General features: G+C 41.2%; 1 protein-coding gene across 8 annotated transcripts; it reads left to right on the top strand.

Annotated features, from left to right (window-relative positions):
• The first annotated feature begins 2,841 nt into the window (after positions 1 to 2,841).
• LOC119014470 (oxysterol-binding protein-related protein 7-like) lies at positions 2,842 to 16,518 on the top strand. 8 transcript variants are annotated; one of them, XM_037089696.1, is made up of 24 exons: positions 2,842 to 2,983; positions 3,086 to 3,170; positions 6,094 to 6,186; positions 6,677 to 6,820; positions 7,002 to 7,055; positions 7,237 to 7,350; positions 7,531 to 7,698; positions 8,115 to 8,256; positions 8,460 to 8,578; positions 8,987 to 9,070; positions 9,184 to 9,340; positions 9,716 to 9,849; positions 10,881 to 10,973; positions 11,362 to 11,542; positions 11,667 to 11,741; positions 12,625 to 12,839; positions 12,935 to 13,072; positions 13,156 to 13,219; positions 13,318 to 13,396; positions 13,921 to 14,065; positions 14,324 to 14,474; positions 14,715 to 14,841; positions 14,967 to 15,089; positions 15,446 to 16,518. In XM_037089696.1, exons 3-24 carry the CDS (start codon positions 6,145 to 6,147, stop codon positions 15,552 to 15,554), a joined length of 2,658 nt encoding a protein of 885 aa, XP_036945591.1. In that variant the 5' UTR covers positions 2,842 to 2,983; positions 3,086 to 3,170; positions 6,094 to 6,144; the 3' UTR covers positions 15,555 to 16,518. The 8 variants fall into 8 exon arrangements, with proteins under 8 accessions (XP_036945591.1, XP_036945589.1, XP_036945590.1 ...); XM_037089694.1 differs by having other exon boundaries at positions 6,094 to 6,312; XM_037089689.1 differs by lacking the exons at positions 2,842 to 2,983; positions 3,086 to 3,170 and adding an exon at positions 3,259 to 3,316 and having other exon boundaries at positions 6,094 to 6,312; positions 15,446 to 15,585; positions 15,683 to 16,518.
• The last annotated feature ends 3,308 nt before the right edge of the window (positions 16,519 to 19,826 follow it).

Genomic DNA, 19,826 nt, shown 5'->3' with positions numbered 1-19,826 from the left:
GTAAACAGCAAATGTACTTGTGCTCACCTGTGATCCCCTGGGTTTGTTCATACACTGTGATTTTTTGATTGAGAGGCTGCTTTCAGTTATTTTAAACTTTTGTACTAACAAATATCATGGCACATTTAATCAGCAAAACTAAAAGCTAGTTTATCAGCTGGTCCTCATGTGCAAATGAGCATGTTAATATAGAGATACACATATTGTTTCTGCTGCTGGAGGATTGCTGCATGTGATGTCATTAATATTTGCTCATTAAGGATCAAGTTGTTGCTCAGAATGATTGCTCCCTCCTGATCCACAGACTGAGGTCAACATACACACACACACACACACACAGAGGGACAGCAGCACAGATTTCAGTGTATTTTTTTATATGCAGTCAAACAGAGTTGTTAGTGGGACAGATGATAGTGAAATCGCTGGGCAGAGGCCACATGCTACTGTGTAATATGTGTCAGGCCTTTGTGCATCTAGCTCTTGAAGGGAATGGGAGTCCCAACTGGTATGGGTCAGGGCGATCCGATGAGATGAGGTAAGCCCAGAAGCTGCTGTTCCAGCTTGGGTTTGTGCAGGCACTCATACCCCCCCCTCCACAAAAGCTGCCCCGGGTGCTTCCATTATTGCCCTTAGGAGTCTAAATACCAGGGGTGCAATGGACCAAAAAACTCACAGTTTGGATTGTTTCACGGATCAGAGTCACGGATCGGATCATTTTTCGGATCAGCAAAAATCTTTCGTTTATTATATCTAACACTTAATAAATTAAAATATATAAAATCAACTTAAAGTGCATAAGGCATGATATCTTCTTTTTAACATAATTAATGCAAAACACAAAAGTGGGTGTGCGACGAGATGTCATAACGTGGCTCAAGCGCTTTCAGCATGTGTTTAAAGCCCTCGTTTTGCACAACTGAATATGGCCTCATGTCTGCAGCTATAAACACACTGATAGCATTTGTGATGGCTTTCAGATTGTGCAGCAAGGGGTTGCTTAAATGCCGCAGTGATAAGTGGCTGTTGAGCAGCCTTCGTTTTCACTCCTGTCAGTGAAACACCGGGGTGATGTCGCTTCAAATGCGTGGCCATGCTTGATGTGTTTCCACTGTCACATGGCTTTCCTGTGCCACAGTACCTACACACTGTCACAGTTTTATCCACTGACCTCTTTCCTTCATCATTATATTTGACAGGGAAGACAAAATGCTCCCATACAGGAGATTTAAATGACGCGGGGCGTTCAAGCTCTTCCGGTCCTCTGCTCGCCATGACCACGCTGCACTTAACAAGTGTGTGGATTGAACATGCGCACAACTTTTTTTTCTCATAAATCAATCCACGGATCACGTGTGTGCCGAACCGAAGATATTGATCCAAACGGATCATGGATCAAAGATGATCCGTTGCACCACAACTAAATACCACCCCTCTGCACCGTGCACCACGCCTTGCGGTGAGATTATCTGCTGTTTCACTAGCAAAATGGACTTGAACACATCCTAAAGGCACTAGCTTGCTGCACTTGAGACCATGCCCTATCGACCATCTAAATAGGGTTTAGAGAGCGCTGAGCAGCTCCAAAAATTGAATGTCAGTGTGTGTTGATATTGTAGTGGCCTGCCCCAAATAAACTGAATGGGAAACCCTGCCTGTTTTTATGTCATTTTTCAACTTTCTTCAGTTTTTCTCAGCCTTGGTTTCCAGCAACTACTTTAACTCCAGAATCTTGTTTAGGCCCACTAATCATGTTGGTGCCCCCCAGAACTATGTCAAGGATGTTTCCCCCCACCTCTGTAATAATTGTTTCACCCTTTTGAAAGACAAAGACAAAGTCCACTCCATCAGATTAACATTCAGCTGTCAACCACTCAGAAGGGCTTTTGAGCCGAATCAAGAGACAAACCCTGACTAAGCCCATCTTACAACTACCTATCATCCTTCAACCAAATCCCCCTCAGACCATCAGACACAGTCTATAACATTAAGTCCACTACCTGGACAATAAAACTAGAACAATGACTTTAAAACCTTGAACCTTGATCATATTGTAAACTTCAGGTTATTCTTTTATGTTGATTCTTATTGTTATTGGATTCTGTTTATTTGGACATTGTGAGGCAACTATGTTTTCAAAAGTGCTACACAAAATTATCCCTCTTCTTCTTCTTCTTCCTCTTCTGATGATTATTAATCAGCCTTTGATGCAGACACAGTACTTGTTAGTACATATATCCAGTGCTGTTTTCGTTCGGAAAGTGATTTGTTGACTAAAACAACTAGAGACAAAGACATGCTCCCTCTTCCTGTGACCTCCTTCTGTTGCCCTCAGACAAAATCAAAAGACAGACAAAGCACACAGACCTGTTTTTGTGGTAGTTCCCACTGCACAAAACGCACACACACACACACACACACACACACACACACACACACACACACACACACACACACACACACACACACACACACACACACACACACACACACACACACACATTTATTGCCAGACTTATCCCTAAACCTTACTTCTAATTACTCTAATTGCTCTGTGGACTCAACTTTCTTTTTTAACTTTCCAAGAAAAACCTGTTCTGCTAAAAGAAATGTGACAGTTGATCACATTTAAAAGTGCCATTTATGCTTCTATGAACTGCGAAAACTTTTTTTTTTTTTTTTTTCCACCTTTACTGTTTGCCTTTGTAGGGCAAAATTGATAAGTGAATACGATTTGGGCTCTTAGTTTTTCTAGATAAGTAGATCTGCTTGCAGCAAATCTGTTAGAGAACCTTGTGATGACAGAGCCGGCAGGCCTGTTAGGTCAGGTTGAGAGAGTGTGCTCTACCTTCAGCCCCGCCCAGATACCTGCTGGCTTTGATATGCACCAGTCTGACAAGCACACCATCAGTCAGGTGTGGCATTGCTCTCCGTGGAGCACAGATGAGAGCTGAAAGGACTTTTCACAGGACATTTTGAAGCTAAAGTAATGTACAGAGGAAAATCTCTTTTCACGGTGTGACTTTGCTGTAACACAGGAACTTTGAGGGGATTTTTTAATTTTTTTATTTATTCATTCTTTTTACAGCTCTTCAGTTATCCTTGAAGGAAAGTTAAAGGAATTGCTTGTGGACTACTGAGGGAGCAGCTCGTTAGACATCAGACCAACACAGGTGTGTTTAATTTGTTACTGTGTCACTCAGGCCTTCCTGATGTGTGTTGCTGTCTACTGATGGCTCATGGTTTTACTTGTGTTTCATGCATTTTAATCAGTGTTACCTCTTCTTGTAGTTGCATGCACTTTTATATTCAAATCCAGGTGAGGAGTGGGGGCTATGGTTAAAATCAGTATATGCTAACATATGATGTGAGTAAATTTTAGACAGCATTTACTTCTACTTCTCCTAATTAACAGTTCCCTAATTCAATCTCAGAGCTATGACAAGGGAAGCTACTAGAAGAAGGACAGTATAATTGGTCTTGTAAAACCTCCAAATTTATGCCATGCATTTTTTTTTTTTTTTCCCATCCGAGTGTTCCTTGAATACACCATCATGTGATAATGGCTGCCAGCAAACGGCTGCCACCAGAATCTGGTCAGGCTTCTCAAAATGTTTGACTGGAATTTCAACATGGAGCACTTCCTCTTACGTCAGTTTTCAGCGGTTGGATGAGAAAAGGGAATGCCAGTGATTGGAGAACGGGTGTGTTTTTAGTTTTTTCCCTAAGAGGAGCTAGGAGAGCCTCTACATATTCAATGGGCCATCTGTTCACTGGTTTCATCCTAATTATGCATTTCATTGTCTGATTGACATAATGACTGAGCAACTTTCAGACTACATAACCTGTATGGTTGTGCATAGCTATAATTTAGTCAAGCCTGATGTTATATACCATAACTAGCTTTTCAATTAAATGTTGGACTTTTACAAGCCAGTAGATCCAACCAACATTTAGAAATAGAGAAGACGATAATTCCTTAATGAACACGCGTCACACTTAGTGGGAGCCTCGATTTAAAGGAAAAGTTCACCCACAAATGAAAGTGTAGTCATCACTTATTCACCCTCCTGTTGGTGGAAAGTTGGCTAAAGCTTCAAAGTCCACAAAACATTTTTGCAGCAAAACGGTGTTGCAGCATTCTCCTAAACAAACTCCATTCAGCTCATCTGGTGAAACCCAGTCTTTTGAATGCAGGATATTGGAGTTTCTATAAACTTGCACTGCACAGGATGAGCTAAACAAAGTCAATACATTTTTTTTTAATTCATCAATTATTTCTGTCAACCCAACTACTTCAGTTGTGTATAAGAGTGGTGTAGTTCTGTTTTGCTGTGACACTTCAGAAATGTTTTGTGCACTATGACATTTAACCTGACTTTCCATCAACAAGGGGTTGAGTAGATGAGAACCAAATGTCCTTGAAGGCGCATCTTGCTCGATGATGATATCTATATCTCTATCCATCTCTCCATCTGTATCTCCATCTGTATCTATATATCTCTATCTCTATCTAAACTGAACTATTCCTTATTCCTTAGTTCTCCTTTGTCCTGAGTCCTGGACTTCCTTTTCTCAAACATCCTACACAAAGAACTCAATGTTAATATTCCTGAACATGGAAGTCTTGAAATATTTCGTGTAAACTTAGAACAAACCTCTACAGCCTTGATTTTGATTAGGAAACATTCCTTTCTTTTGTTCTTTTATCTGCTTTTTAGTAATTATTTTACATATATTTTGTTCTAATATGTTTTTACTAATCTTTCATCGTACTTTATATTTTATTCCTCTTATTTAACATTTGAACAGTCTTATTGGATTTCATTGTCTTCATTTCTATTATGTTCTAGTTTCTGAGAGCAGTAACAAGGATGAGTTGATGTAGGAGATTTTCTTCATCGAAAAGGTTTTAAGCTCCAACAAATAGCTTTAAGTTACGGAAATGAACCTACATGGCATTAATTCAAGAATATGAATGTACTACTATAAACTTGAATTAGTGCATTTATGGATTGAAAGCTAGCTTTCTGTTTCCCACCTGTCACATAACTCCACTCACATGACAACTTGACTTGGAAAAAGAAGTCAATCTTCTGCTGCCTCTTCCTTTTTGGCATTCTTAACAAAAAGAGTAATCATGTTTTAATAATATCAATCACTGGCTGTCTCAAGAAAACTGTCAATTACCATTTAACTTTACCCGGCTTGCATTAACTTTGTTTGCTACCTGGTTTGTTTAATATTAGCTGACATGCCACAAAGCAAGACGTTGTTTAGTTATTTACAGACAAAATTCTACATGATTAACTGTTAAATAATGTTCCATACCTCTGCAGCTCTGTGTCAGCATGTCAGTGTTTACTTTCCCAGCAGCTGGGACTAGTGGGTTTGGTCAAATGGCTGTGATTGGCTTGATAGCTGTCAATCAATCTAACTTAACCAATGGGTTTTCATGTTCGTGTACTGAGGTGCACTCCATTTCAGTACGCTGGTACACCGTGAGGGTGGGCAAATGGTTTAATACCCAGGAAAAAGTGGTGGGGATGAAATCACCTTGTTGTAAAAGTGGCTGTGTGATGCCACTGGGTGCACATCAGGGGGATTTACAGTGGGTATACCAAACGCTGAAAAATAAGTGGGTATACACCCTAAACCTGCATACCCTATCTTTTCCAGCTGCAAAAAGAATTTCAATCTGGCTTCTGTAGTTTTTGAAGTTGACTTTTTATTAGGAAAAAGTTATGTGGAGCATTGCATGTGTCACTGTAACCTTCATGGGACTGTTTGTGGTGGTGCCTTTGGACAAAGATGACAAGAGACACATTTTTTAGTGCTTCGATGTACCACCAGAATTCAGAGCAGCTTCTTTCCTCAGACCGTGACGAGCATTTAGAATAGCTATGCCTACATTCAAAATTGTCTCACTTTCGGTAAATTGAGACGGTTTCATAACCTATTCATTAAAACTTCTTTTGTAGTATGTTCTTGTACAATGTGACATTTGTTTTAGAGTCTTATTCTGTCGAAACTTTAATTGTCTGGATTATTTGGTTCATCACTGCACTGCTGACACTTTTTTCTTGACTTCCACAGTGCCGTGTACTTTGCCATGAGATACAACCGGCTCTGAAAGTCTTTACCTCCATGCAGCGCTTTCCTCCTTACGCTGTTCCAATGGACCCTCAGGTGTGTCCGCCCCCTCTGAGCAGCAGCCAGTCCATGATCAGTGCCCTTGACAAATCCCCAGCCAGCACTTTCAAACCTGGCCACTCACGGAGCAGTAGTACTGGCTCCTCCAAACATTCAAAACAGGTAATAAACCCACAGGACGGGAACACTGTCGAAGCTACGGAGGCGGGTAGCCGATGTCTGACGCACCGCTCTTTTGGAGACTGTAAACTCCCAGTGTAGCCGGTCTCACCCTGCCCGCTCAATTTGAACTAGAACTTCCTAGAGGAAAGATTTAAAATTTTAAGAATACTTTTTTGAATTTAAAAATGATCAACAGGCACTCTAATGAATTACTTGTTCATTACTGAATCGATATCGAAGCATTTGAATCAATACTGACTCAAATCGATATTGAATCCAATTGAGTCGAAATCAAATCGCGATGTTCTTAACAATACCCAGCCCTATTTGTTTTCTAGTAATGAAAGTGTTTCCTCTGTGTCAGTCTCGTAACTGGGAGGTGTTGGACGATATGCAGTATCAGGATATGTGTTCAGTTCCCGGCTCCACTGTGGACCTCAGTATCCCCGGGATCTGCGAGGGCTACTTAATGAAGAGGAGGAAGTACCCGCTCAAAGGCTGGCACAAGGTGAGCACAGACTGGACAGCATGTGAGCAGCTCTGTTTGCACTGATTTTCACTGTTATCTTATCTATCTGCCAAGCTACCTAGAGCTGTTTAACCTTCTGATGACATCACGCAATTCCAGCATTCACTAGATCATCATTGTTTTATTTTCTAACACTTCACTGTGATTGGTTCTTTTTCAGAGATACTTCCTGTTGGAGAAGGGAATTCTCAAATACTCAAAGACGCAGCAAGATGTAAGTCGTAAAAACACCACAGCTGCCAATGGAACACTGTCTCACAACACACTGATGGCATCAGCGATGAACTCTGTGATTATTCGGTTGATTTGAGTGTGCTCTTAACAGCTCTTTGTAAATGTTTGGAATGGTAAATAAAAAATCTAGTGAAAACAAACTTGGTGGCTGTGTTTTTTAGATTCAGAGAGGGAAACTCCACGGCTCTCTGGATGTCAGCCTGGCTGTCATGTCCATCAACAAGAAATCCAAACGCATAGACCTGGATGCTGGAGACAACCTCTACCACCTCAAGGTACCCAACGCAACACATGTCAGAGATTCCAGGACCCAGGAGGTGTTTTGTAGGAGAATGATATGACCTCACGCTCCTGAGCTGCAGACTGTTGTCTGAAAAGCTTCATTTCAGTTCACTTTGTCCCTGTTCCTCTCTTTACTGAATCCCTGTGGGCTGTTGTTTTACTCTCCCTGCTAGGCAAAGAGCCATGATCTCTTCTATATCTGGCTCACCAAGCTGTGTGCCCACCGTGTGTTCAGGAAAAACGAGGCGATGAGTGTTCATCATGGGGTCCTTCACGCTCTCTCCATCGGTCAGGGCACCCTGCCAGCCATGGCATCTCTCGCCCAGAAAAACAGAGCAACAGTGAGTAAAGATTCCTGTTAATCTCACACACTTTAGCATATTTTTTTTTTTAATACATGTTTTGAATGAAATTACTGCAACTCTCCCACTCAAATTTGTGTAATTCTTAAGAACCCTCTGAGTGGGTTGTTTCTGTGTGATCAGCTAAGCACATAGATTTGTGGGAGGTGGTTGATTTGCTTAGTGACATCAAAATAATAAAGATATTTCTTATTTTTCCATTGTTTTTGGTTTATACTCATTCCTCTCAACTTGTGTAAAAAACTTGTTGTGACCAATTTTCTCAGACTTATTGTCATGATTTTTAAATACTTGATCAGTTACTTTGCGTTTTTAAAATACTTTCCTAAAAATTTCTGTCTTGTTTGACCAGCTGTCAAAAATGCTCAGAGGTGTGTTTGTGTGTGTGTGTCAAGCTTCCTCAATATGCCAGCTCAGCGTCAGTGTACCAGCCAGAGATGGGCAGCCCCGCCCCTGCCATCACCTCCCACCCAGGAGTGACCAACAAGGTGTCAGCCTGGCTGCAGCAGACCCACGATATTGATGCCACCTCCAACGGTCAGAATCCCCACGTCCTTCTAGCCACATAGTGAATCCTGGTTCAGTCGTATTTCACCAGTCAGAATGCATACATACATATGCTGAAATGCAGAAAATGAACACATTGATGTGATAGTGACTTTTTAGTAGGATCATGTGCAAAATGTTTGTGTGTGTGTGTGATCTCGGAACGCTGACCTTTTGACCTTTCTGTTTGTCAGATCTGGCTCGCTGTCAGGCAGAGTTGACTGAACTAGCCCAGCTCATTCAGCGACTCCACTGGCTAGAAGGAGGCCTACCGATCACAAACACAGATCTGGAGATGCGGATCAGCATGCAGGTGAGTGTTCTGGAGGCAACTGTGAATGTGTCTGCTTCTTCATAGTATTCTTTTAATTTGAAAAAAAAGATTGCGCTGAGATCACTTGTCTTCTATTTAAACCTGATAAAATGGACCTCCTACTTGGGACACTGAGCTGGCCTCAGAAGATTGCTGATGGTCTCTGATGAAATGATCACAAATACAAATGAATCAAATGATCACAACATAATAGCTAGATTATTTATTCTTTTTGGAGCTAAAAGCTAAGGCTTTTGTCTTTCATGTCATTACATTGTACACTTGTGATCTGTCATTACATGTACAGAATTTAAACAACAAATATGTTATGTCTAAAAGCAAACATTCAGTCATCTAAAAATGTGGTGTTATCTTCAGAGAGACACTATAACCCTGTTTCTGTTTTAGAATCTCTCCCTGGAAAAACCTAAGAGGAAGATGGGAAAACCAGTTGGCCATGCCAGGACTTTGTCCCGTGTTGATGGGGGTCTGGTAAGACTGTCTTTAACCTCTTACGCATGCTGTGATTCATCTTAAAACATCATGTGTTGAACAAGTTAAACCTCTCACTTTGACACCATATCAAGCCCTCCTGTCCTGTCCAGTTCACTTCCAGCCACCTGAGTACAAACAGCAGCGCTGGTCTGGGGGCGTCGGTTCAGTCGATCCCCGACTACGTCTACTCTCAGCTATCCAACCCTCAGGTCACCTCTCCTGAGGCCAAGAAGCTTCACCAGGACATCTGCACCGCTTCCCAAAGGGGTACAGAACTCACTCACCTCGTAGTAATATGAATATAATAATTGAACTTGTTTTGAAAGAAGTCAGGGCTCAATACACTGGACGTTTCTTGGTTCTGAAATAATTCCTGCAATATGAAATAAAGTGGGGTCAATTCTTGTGTTCCCCCTTTTTTTTTTAAAAAGGGGCTCTGTGGAACTTCTGTGCTCGAAGCTGGTTGTTAGTTTATGTTGGCAAATACTTTTCTAAGCTAATGTTAGCCGCCATGACTACATGCAAATTGTTATGTAGATTAATGTAGAAAATGGTTTTGTAATATAGCACTACTACAAGATGTTTTGTTATGACATTGTGGCTGCCACAGCATGTCCATAAGTTTCTGTCGTTATGTTGCAGTTCATGCTTCTCTCAAGTCAATTCATGATGTTTTAACCTTGGAGAGAGAGCGAGTGAGGCAGGCCTGGACCGGCCCGGACCTGAGGCAGAACACCTCACACCAGCTCGCTACACTGTGCAGCACACTGTCTGAGGTAACGCACACACACTGAGAGACACGCAGACACACACAGGCAGCAGCAGCTGAACTGGGTAACGTCAACTCAAAACTCAGAAATGTCTTCTTCCTGAAGAAGTTGACGACAACAACAAAGACTGGCATGAATTTAGAAGTGTCTTTCCCTGTCGGCTCACTTCTTTACCACCTCACCATTTCTGCCAGAGTTCTAACACTGATTGATTGGCAAATAGACAATGGAGGCTCAGCCCTTGCTGACTGTTGGCGAGGCACTGTGTGAAACTGTTGAGCAGGTTTGGGTTGTTTCTAGGCGAACAGACACATGTTATCACGGGCGTGCCCTGAAGGAACACACCTCAAGTCTTTTCTCACCCTGTTTTCACACACAAAGACACAAACGGCACGGCTGTTGTCACACACTGAAACTCAGACTTGCCAGTAGATTTCAGCTGTCAAACTGACGGCACTCTGTAATCCTTCCTGTGTGGGGCTGCATGAGGTTTCTTCTTGTTTGCCTGCTTGTGATCTGTCTGTGCTGCATGTGACTGTAGTTGTTGTGACTTTTTGGTGTTTGCCTGGCAGCTGTCATCCTGCATTGTCACTGTTGGTCAGTTCAGTTCTGCTCTCTTGTCTGCATGGAGAAGAGGGCAGGGATGGAATCAAGCCTGAGTGGTTTAGTCATGTTTGGCTGCAAGACAAAAATTAAAAATAACCTGAATTACATTTTCTTAGCCTACATTACAGTTTGGGGGTGTGGAGTTGGGGAAAAAAAAAAACAAAAACAAAACATGGGTGTTGACCAGGCAGCCAGGCAAAGACCTGATTGACCCATTATAATGCCTGGAGTTCATAAGACAGATGCAGTTTTGTCCCCTGGTGACAGTTGAACAACAGAGCCAAACGTTGATCCACACCTCGTATTGTGTGAAGGCTGTGGAGTCTGCGTTAACCATCTCACCATTTGTGTTTGATCCACTGTCTTCCCTTCCTCTTGTTTCTTGCATGGCTGATCCGTGTATATGCGCATGTCCGTGCATGTGTGTTTAGCTTGACATACAGTCACGTCTGACCAAAGTCCACTCGCTTTCCCTGTCCTCTGATTCTACTGAGGAATCCTTCTGCACCGTTCGTCCTGACCAGGTGTGTACTGCCTTGTGTCTGGATGTGTGAAACAGTTTCTTTTCATGCATGTCTGTCTCATTGTCTCACTGTCACCTATTTGCATTCAGTTTTTTGTTTTATCTTGCCTGTGAAATTAGTTAAAATTTATGAAGAAAACCAAGTGGTTGGTGTGATGCAGGTTAGTCACTTAATGCTGCATGTTCCTGGCAGGATCATGCCTGTGGACATTTTTTGTGTGTCTGTGGTGTTTTTTTCTTTTTTTTTTCATGTGTCCTGTCGGTTTGTCTGATACTTCACATGTCTTGCTGGCTAGTCTGGTTCCAGTACTTTCATTGTCCAATCTGTTCATTTTAGAAATGAAACTGTAGTTTGAACCGCAGATCCTCTATCCTCTGCTCCCTCACAGAGGACACCCTCAATGGGCCGCCACAGTCTCCGTGCGCCCTCAGTGGCGGACTCCATGGCAGAGTATTTCGATGCCAGTGAAGTGATTGTGTGCGAGACCTCATCAGAGGCAGAGGCTTCGGATGAGTCGGGCCTGAGTGACATCACCACCACCAGCACCTCAGAGCCTGAGGAGGGACACAGTGAGTGTTAACCTACCGTCCAGTCGCCTGTAGCACTCTGATCATACTGCCCTCCACTTAAACATTTTCTGTGCAAAAAAAAAAAAAAAAAGACTAAAGATTAACCATCTCCTCTACTCCTCAGCTGCTGCCACCATCAACTACCGGGCCAGTCTGAACAGCGCTCCTAACAGGCCGAGCCCAGTACCCACCAACACTGGTAACACTATCCTTCCTTTGTCTCATTTTGAATTTGAGTGCAGAGCATGTCTACTACGTACTGCTGGTTCATCAGTCCGGGTTTTCCAGGACTGAGTTTAGCTGCTTCCTGATGGTGCCGTGAGAGGACAAGCTCAGCAAGGGCACAGCTTTTCCTTATAGCACAAGAGTGTCTGAATTCTTACAAGCAGTCATTCGTTGAGTTACAGAAACAAACATTCATGACACCTGGTTCAGTTTCAGTTAGACTTTGTAAGATATTTTGAATGCATCACTGAATGCAACATTCATTTGATCCAGCTGTTACATTCTAACGGATGTATTGCAACAAATTGTGGATAATTGTAGTCCACACGTCCAGACTCTCTGGAAGTCTGCAGCAGGTCCTCTTGAAGGCTCTGAATATTTGTATGCCACCATTGACAGGGCCAGGATTGCTCATCAGTCGCTTGCCTTTCATATCCTTGAATTCCTTGAAATTCAACAAATTCTGAACACATGATGTAAACTGTACAGTATAAATATTGTGTGTGTATATATGGATTTTATGAAGAAATTTGTCATTTGTGCACTTTGCTTTGCACAGATTTTGCATGTTGCATTCATTCTACAAACAAAGCTTGGTACGCCATATCAATGTTGACTCTTGAAAACGTAAACATGTACGCACAGGCATTTTTATGCCAAGTGGCAGTCGATGTTTGCAGAAGTACTGCACACAATGCCAAGCCTCCATAACCTGAGCCAGAGAGGATATGGTGCGAACACCAGACTAAGACGTACTGCCAGCTAAATCTGTCAAAATTGGTTAAAAAAAAAAAAAGAGCATGCCTTCCAAATGTTTGTATGCCCACCAAATAATTGTGCCGGTTTCTATGATCCAGGCCGTCGCACTGCCATCCCCGCCCCAGGAGCAGACAACAGCCACATTGGCATCATGACCATCCTGTACAACAACATTGGCAAGGACCTGTCCAGAGTCTCCATGCCGATCGCTCTCAATGAGCCTGTGTCTTTGCTGCAGAGACTCAGTGAAGAGCTGGAGTACAGTGAGCTGCTGGACATTGCCAACCACATCGAGGATCCGTTTGAGAGAATGGTGAGTTTGGCTTACTTGGAATCCCGACCACCCGGAGCTAAGATACAGTGGAGTTCAGTGGAGAGTTCATCACTTTTGAAAAAAAATGTCCACAGGTTTATGTGGCAGTGTTCTCCATCTCTGGATATGCCTGGGCATCCTGGAGGTATCGCTACAAACCCTTTAACCCTGTGCTGGGAGAAACCTACGAGACTCACAGAGAAGATAGAGGCTTCCACTACGTCAGTGAGCAGGTAACCAGTGGAGTTCAATACAGAAACATGCTGACCAAAGGTGAGCTTCTGAGTTTTGAGCTTACTGTTATGCTTGTTTTCAGGTCAGCCATCACCCACCCGTCTCTGCCTGCCATGCAGAGTCAGAAAACTTCACTTTCTGGCAAGGTAGGCGCTGAGTGCATCAAGATGAGTGCTGGGTCCACCTATACCTCTGTATGAGTGGAGACAAACCTAATGCTCTGTCTCGTCCTGTCTGCTCCCAGATCAGAGATGGAAGTACAAGTTTTGGGGAAAGTCAGTAGAGATCCTCTCTTCTGGACAAGTCAACGTTACCCTGCCCAAGTAAGCCTCTGCTTCTACTACTTAACAACAGCTGGAACACAATGTATCATCTAGATGTACAATAGCTGTAAAAATGACAAAATGAATACAGAACCTGCTAATACTGAAAACAGTGAGCTGGCATAATATACATACTGTATAACAGTAGTTGATTGTATAGACACAGAGGTTTGTGTTTTCTTACCAATGAAATCACACACATTTTAAGATGGCAGGCTATGATTGGTCGGGTAGGCTGTCATGTCTCCTGGTCTCCTGGAAGAGTTTTTGACTCTTTAATCACCTAATCTGACACTGACCATAACAGACTAATTGTTGTGTAGTCTTAACCAAATATTAGAAATTGTAGGAGATTATGTTAATTTACTATTATGTAATATCATGATTATTATGTGTATGTTATCTGTAACAACATTCCGTTCCATTTTTAGTATTTGATGCATTTCATGACCTATTTACTAAGCCATTTATTTCTTTAATTTATTATTGATTTTGGCATCATTCAAAGCATCATTTGTGTGCAGGTACGGTGATCACTATGAATGGAACAAGGCAGTGACATGTATCCACAATGTGCTGAGTCAGCAGCGCTGGATTGAGCACTATGGTGAGGTGGTGATCAGAAACACACAGAGCGACATCTGCACCTGCAAGATCACCTTTGTCAAGGTTAGGACACACACACACATACACACACACACACACACACACACACACACACACACACACACACACACACACACACACACACACACACACACACACACACACACACACATTCACAGATGTCTTCATTTGGCCAGCCTGTCCTCTAAAGTTCTGTTTCTGTATCTTGTCGTTCAGTTACAAGACAGGGTAATCAACATGTACTTTTCTTGTCCTCTATTACTGAAATCACCCTGACCCCTTCCTTCCTATATATTTCAGTCACGCTACTGGAGCTCAGACAACAATAAGAATGAGGTGCAGGGTGTGGTTCTAAACCGGGCTGGGGAGGTGGTTCATAGATTTGGAGGCCTCTGGCATGAGGGCATCTTCTGTGACACCCTGCTTGAACCGAAGTGCATCTGGAAGCCAAGTGAGTAGCATCTTCATCTGAGCAATGGAAACATCTTCAGAAAAGTCACAGTGTAATTATATTCAGGCTTACAAGCCAGTTACTGTCTGATGAAATTCCTGTAGTGTTGAAGAATACGCATAATGGATTCACCAATACAGGTGAATTTCAGTGACAAATGCATGGTTTGCTAATGGAATGAGTTGTCGATCACATAACCTTCCTTCTGGGAATAAATGTATGTTGTGATTTCCGGCTTAGATGTGCAGCCTGATGACCACGCTGACTTCTACGGCTTCTCGCGTTATGCCAGAGAACTAAATGAATTGACGCCTGAGCTCAAGGCAGTCCTCCCGCCTACAGACACCCGCTTCAGACCAGACCAGAGGTGCACACAAGATCTTCATTTATTTGAAATGAAAAATGTGGTGTTTTATACATACTATATATATATATTTTTTTCCTATACTATTGCGCCATCCTTGTTGTTTAATTCCTGGCCTCCTTCATCAGGCTCCTGGAGGAGGGGAAGGTAGCTGAGGCAGAAAAAATGAAGGAAGAGGTGGAGGAGAAGCAGAGGGAGAGGCGGAAGGAGATGGCAAAGAATGGGGAGGAGCACATCCCGAGGTTCTTCAGGTTAGGAGCTCTGCTTTTTCAACCTTTTTCAGAACACATTTATCCACAACCTGCCTCCCCTTGTGTATGAACAATATGTTCAAGGATTATCCCAGTGACGGGGTATTCAAAATACTCAGCAGTCATGGATATTCAGACTGTCCATACCCCATCAATTCCCACCTTGGAGTTATCTCAGCTTGGACAGAGAGCATGCTACAAACTGACATTACCAGGAGTTATATCCTCAAATCTAACAAAGAATTCTGAGTTGTAGGAAGCAAATGCAGCAAATGTTTATGATGGAAACAAACAGGGCATTGTCTTTCCAATAGAACTGCTCAAAAGCAACCATTTTCTTTTGTTTACTATCACAGAAAAACTCTGGATGAGGCTGGCAGAGAGGTGTGGCTGTCAAATGACACCTACTGGAAGCTCCGCAAAGACCCAGGCTTCGCCAAGACTGAAAATCTGGACCTGTGGTAGAACACTGCACCAACTTTACAGAAAACACATGGTAATATGATGAGGATGAATGATATGCCCCTCTATTAGTAAAACTGATTTAATTGTACCCATTTTAGTCTTATAATATGTGCATAAATATACTCCAGAGGTCTGCTGCTGAGCCCTGCTGCCAGCATGCAGAGGAGAAAAGTGTCTGGAAGCATAAATGAACCTCTCGTGTGGTTTTCTGTGCCTTGAAGAGGTGAGGTGCCACTATGGAACAAATGAAGACTGATTGGACAAGGTCAGATGTCTTTCCAGCCTTTCACCTACCTCTTACCATGATGGGGACCTTCAGTGTAATCATTGATTACTCGAAATTAAATCTGAACCTGAAAACTAGTTTTATTGCTCCCCTTGAAAAAAATGTTTAAAAATCAAGTTTTCCTGTCAGGATTGAGGCCTCTCTCTGTATGTAAAGTGTCTTTTTATCTGTGGGATTATGTTATACTTTTGTTAGTTTTAACCTGTTTTTATAAAAAATGTGTGTGTTTGAGCTCATTTTTATGACATTGTGATGAGTTTGGAAATGGTCTGTGACGATCACTTCAATTGGAGGGATCCAGAACACAAGCAGGGTATATTCTGGTGCTTGTGAGGTGTGTTCAGGTGAAATGGTGCTATCCTACTTGCTTTCTCACTGGGTCTTGCTTGTCATTGGTTATATTCTTGGTGATACACTGTTTTTTGTGTCCTTGCCCTGGTTGAATGTCAGTCCTGTTAGCTTTGCATTTACCTCGCACCTGTATGAATTGTCAATGTTCAAAATGAGCTGAAAGACTAGGATTGTGTCTCTTGGATCTCTCGGTTGATGCAATGAAGTGTTTTTATTGATGTTTCAACAATGGATTTTTCTAAACGAAAAGAGACTGCTGTTAAAACCCCTTGAATTAATTTTTTTTTCTTAATGACTTTGTTTCAAATTAAAGGTTCCATAATCAAATTTGCTTGCCATTTTGTCTTTTGGGCCTCCCTGATATCACATAAAAAAAAAAAAACTAAACTAAAATCTGTAAAAGCACCATTATGTAGTAATTGTGTGAATTACCCAACCAATTACAAACAAAGCGGCATCATAACAATGTCACTTCCTAAAAATGCATGTCTTTTTTCCATCAGCTATGAGTTTATACAACCCAGAACAGTTCTGAGCTAATACAACCTGAACCTGAGATAATGACACCTGGCTGCAACATGCATCCAGTTGAACCTCTGGAAAAGATGTCTTTGCTCATTATTTAGGAGGGGGGGGGGAGTAAGTAGGTAACTTGACCAACATAGTGAAACTTCAGGCAGGAAAGTGCTTCAAGCAATAACACAAGAATTAGAACTAGGCAAGCAGCAGTGCTAACTAGTAGTTAATTTATGCCCCGGGTACAGGTTGCCTCAGGAAACCTTTTTGCATAAAACATGAAATAGTTTCACCAATAACAGTGATAAAGTGTGTGTGTGTGTGGAAAGGTTTGGTAAAAACTGGGGACATTTCCAGTTCGGCAGTCAAAAAAACAATTTATTTTGGTTTCACATATTTTGCTCATGTTTACAGATGTTATAACACCATGGTGCATGAAATACTTAGCATATGGAAGTAAAAGTGTGTGTGTGTGTGTGTGTGTGTGTGTGTGCATGCGCACACTATTTCATTTGCATGTGTACATTATCTGAAATACTTTGTGCACTAAATAACTTTAGTATATTGCCAAGACCTAAAGTCTCTCAGGCTGTTTGACACTCAGCCAGTCACTGACCCTAACACAGGTTAGTTTTCATCTTTGTTACCCTTCCAAATCATTACAGCACACATCCCCATCCACAGTTATACGATATTTTATTGAAGTGTTCATTCTGCTCTCTTGCGGATGTTGTAAACAGAAACCTATGAGCACAACTGCATTCTACAATAAAATATTGGAAAAACTTGATCTTGTCTCACAACTTACTGATAAATAAAATATAATGTGTACAGTAAGAGACACTAATTTTCAGTTGTTTGATATTAAAGAAAATAAATAATGCAAAAGAAAAAATAAAACTGAGTTTGCTCGATTTTTACAGGTCTCTAATAATGGTGTGTTTCTTTACTTCAAATCATTCTGGGTTTAGAAATGCCAGATGCCCATTGCTGCACGTTACATTTTGTCTGTGTTGGCAGACATGTAGCTGGGTGGATGTCTGCACAGCCACATGCTGTATGTATCGGAGACTAGGCGATGCAGAAGTAAATTTTGGGCTCCCTTAAAACTTGCCTCAGAATGTTCCTCTGTGAGATTAGATGTTTATATGACTTTAAATCTTATTTAGTTTGCAACGTCATGACAAATCCAAGATACTGTGTATTTTATTTGTATGTAATGTAACACTGCTCAATCTTATAATCCTCCAAATCAGCAGAAAATAAACATGGTGATGATATTGTGAACTGTCATTTTTTTTTCACCAGTGGTTATTATCTATCTGAACCAGTACCTTTCTTGGTTAGTAGCAGAGTCCAGTATTTCTGTGCTGGATACAAATTGCCTTCACACACAAGGGATTGACAGGAAATGATGACAGGTCATGACAAGTCATCCAGAATTAATGTTTGCAATTAGATTATTATTATACATTTTTTTTTTTTTTTTTAGTTTTAATGACCCCCAATGTTTGTGGCTCACTCTCCTACGGTATCAGTGCTATATTAAGTTCTTACCAAAGCTGAAGTAACGTTTCAAACTGCTAGTAATCAATCTAATGTAGGACTTTACTTTTAGCAATGTTGTCAAGGGATGAGATCTTAGAAATTCCCTGGCATTAAAACAGATGATAGAAACTACAAAAATAGACCCCTATTGAAATAGGTAATAGTTGTCCTTTTAGATTGTTTCTTCAAATGGCAGAAAAAACAACATTGTTTGCTGCAGTGTTAACGGAGCCTTTGATTAAGAATGAAGCAGCCAATAGGACCTAAAGTAACAAAGCCAAGCGCTAAATTCTCAATATTACCAAAATAGAAAGGAGGAAGAAATAAGAGAACACTATTGCCTCCTTCACTTTCCCAGAAGTTTTCCACAGAGTTACAAAGATTCAAATGCCTTGAAGAAACACATCAATAAATAAGATTTTTCATATGACCCTAACCTAGTAGATTTGTACTGTATCTACAATTAGTGTATAATATACACATATCTTGCCATTTACACCAGTGTACCGGCACTTAAAATCAATAGGTCCACATTTTCAGTATGGGACAGTGTACATGTTTGTAATTTCACCAAATGTGCTGCAGAAAAGTTTAAATGAAGAGCATGCCAGTATGCATTCATCAATATAGTGCTGAGAAGCATCACAGATATGATCTGCCAAACAAGAGTCACACTTGGAGAAACTGCATCGCTTCCTTGGCAGACTTGTCATACAAGTCATGGTGACAGTGTCACATCCAGCTGTGTATGTTGTCATTCCTTGTCCCTTCACTAGGTGGAGACAGATCACCACATGAGTCTAATGAAGCAGCGTGAGTTCAAACAACCACAGAGCATCAGATAAGGTAATAAGTAATAATGTATTGTTTTTAGGGAATCTTTGTGTTATGTCCATATTCACACAGTCATGAGTTTTACAATCTTAAATAAGTTTATTAGCAAATGTTTGGTAAGGTTTTTACGGAAGACAAGAATGGCCATGCATTTTTCTATTTTTTTTTTTTTTAATGCATTGTTATCTTGTGATAACGACTTATCATCTGGTTATTTCCATATAACAAAGATTATCTCGTGACGACTAATTAATTATGTGTTCCGTAATATTAAATTAATTAATAAACACTTAATTACGTTTCACATTACATTGCTAAATTAACGTTAGCCTTCATTTACGTTACCTTAGCTGAAGCAGCTGGATAGATGGGAGTTTGTCAGCCTCTCATCTGCTAACTGGTAGCCCCTAAACAAACCCAGTCAGGTAAGCAAACTTACGTGAAGTGTAACTTACCGGTAGGCTACAGCTACAGCCGTCTATGGAAGCAGCTCTTGTAGGTTGAAATCAAGGTGAACACATTATCAATCAATTCGTTATCACGAGAAAACAATCTTTGATATACTGAGATAACGAGATCATAAGTTGTTATCATGAGATAACAGTGTATATATATAAAAAAAAAAAGAAAAATCCATGGCTGTTCTCAGCTTCCGTATGTTGTCCATTAGCAGTCTTAGATATTTCTGCCTCTAACCCAAGTTTTCCTGTTATACTTGGCATAGACATCTGTATACA

This window comes from Acanthopagrus latus, chromosome 23 (genome assembly GCF_904848185.1).
Source record: "Acanthopagrus latus isolate v.2019 chromosome 23, fAcaLat1.1, whole genome shotgun sequence".
NCBI lineage: Eukaryota > Metazoa > Chordata > Actinopteri > Spariformes > Sparidae > Acanthopagrus > Acanthopagrus latus.
Note: the sequence above shows the minus strand (reverse complement) of the source record. Positions and strands in the feature narration are given on the sequence as shown.

Excerpts from the sequence above, each read along its gene's own strand:
- LOC119014470 (XM_037089689.1), top strand. The coding sequence starts at position 3,293 with ATGCACTTTTATATTCAAATCCAG. Across the intron at positions 6,313-6,676 it reads CCTCCAAACATTCAAAACAG|TCTCGTAACTGGGAGGTGTT; the intron begins GTAATAAACCCA and ends CCTCTGTGTCAG. Across the intron at positions 11,543-11,666 it reads AGAGCCTGAGGAGGGACACA|CTGCTGCCACCATCAACTAC; the intron begins GTGAGTGTTAAC and ends TCTACTCCTCAG.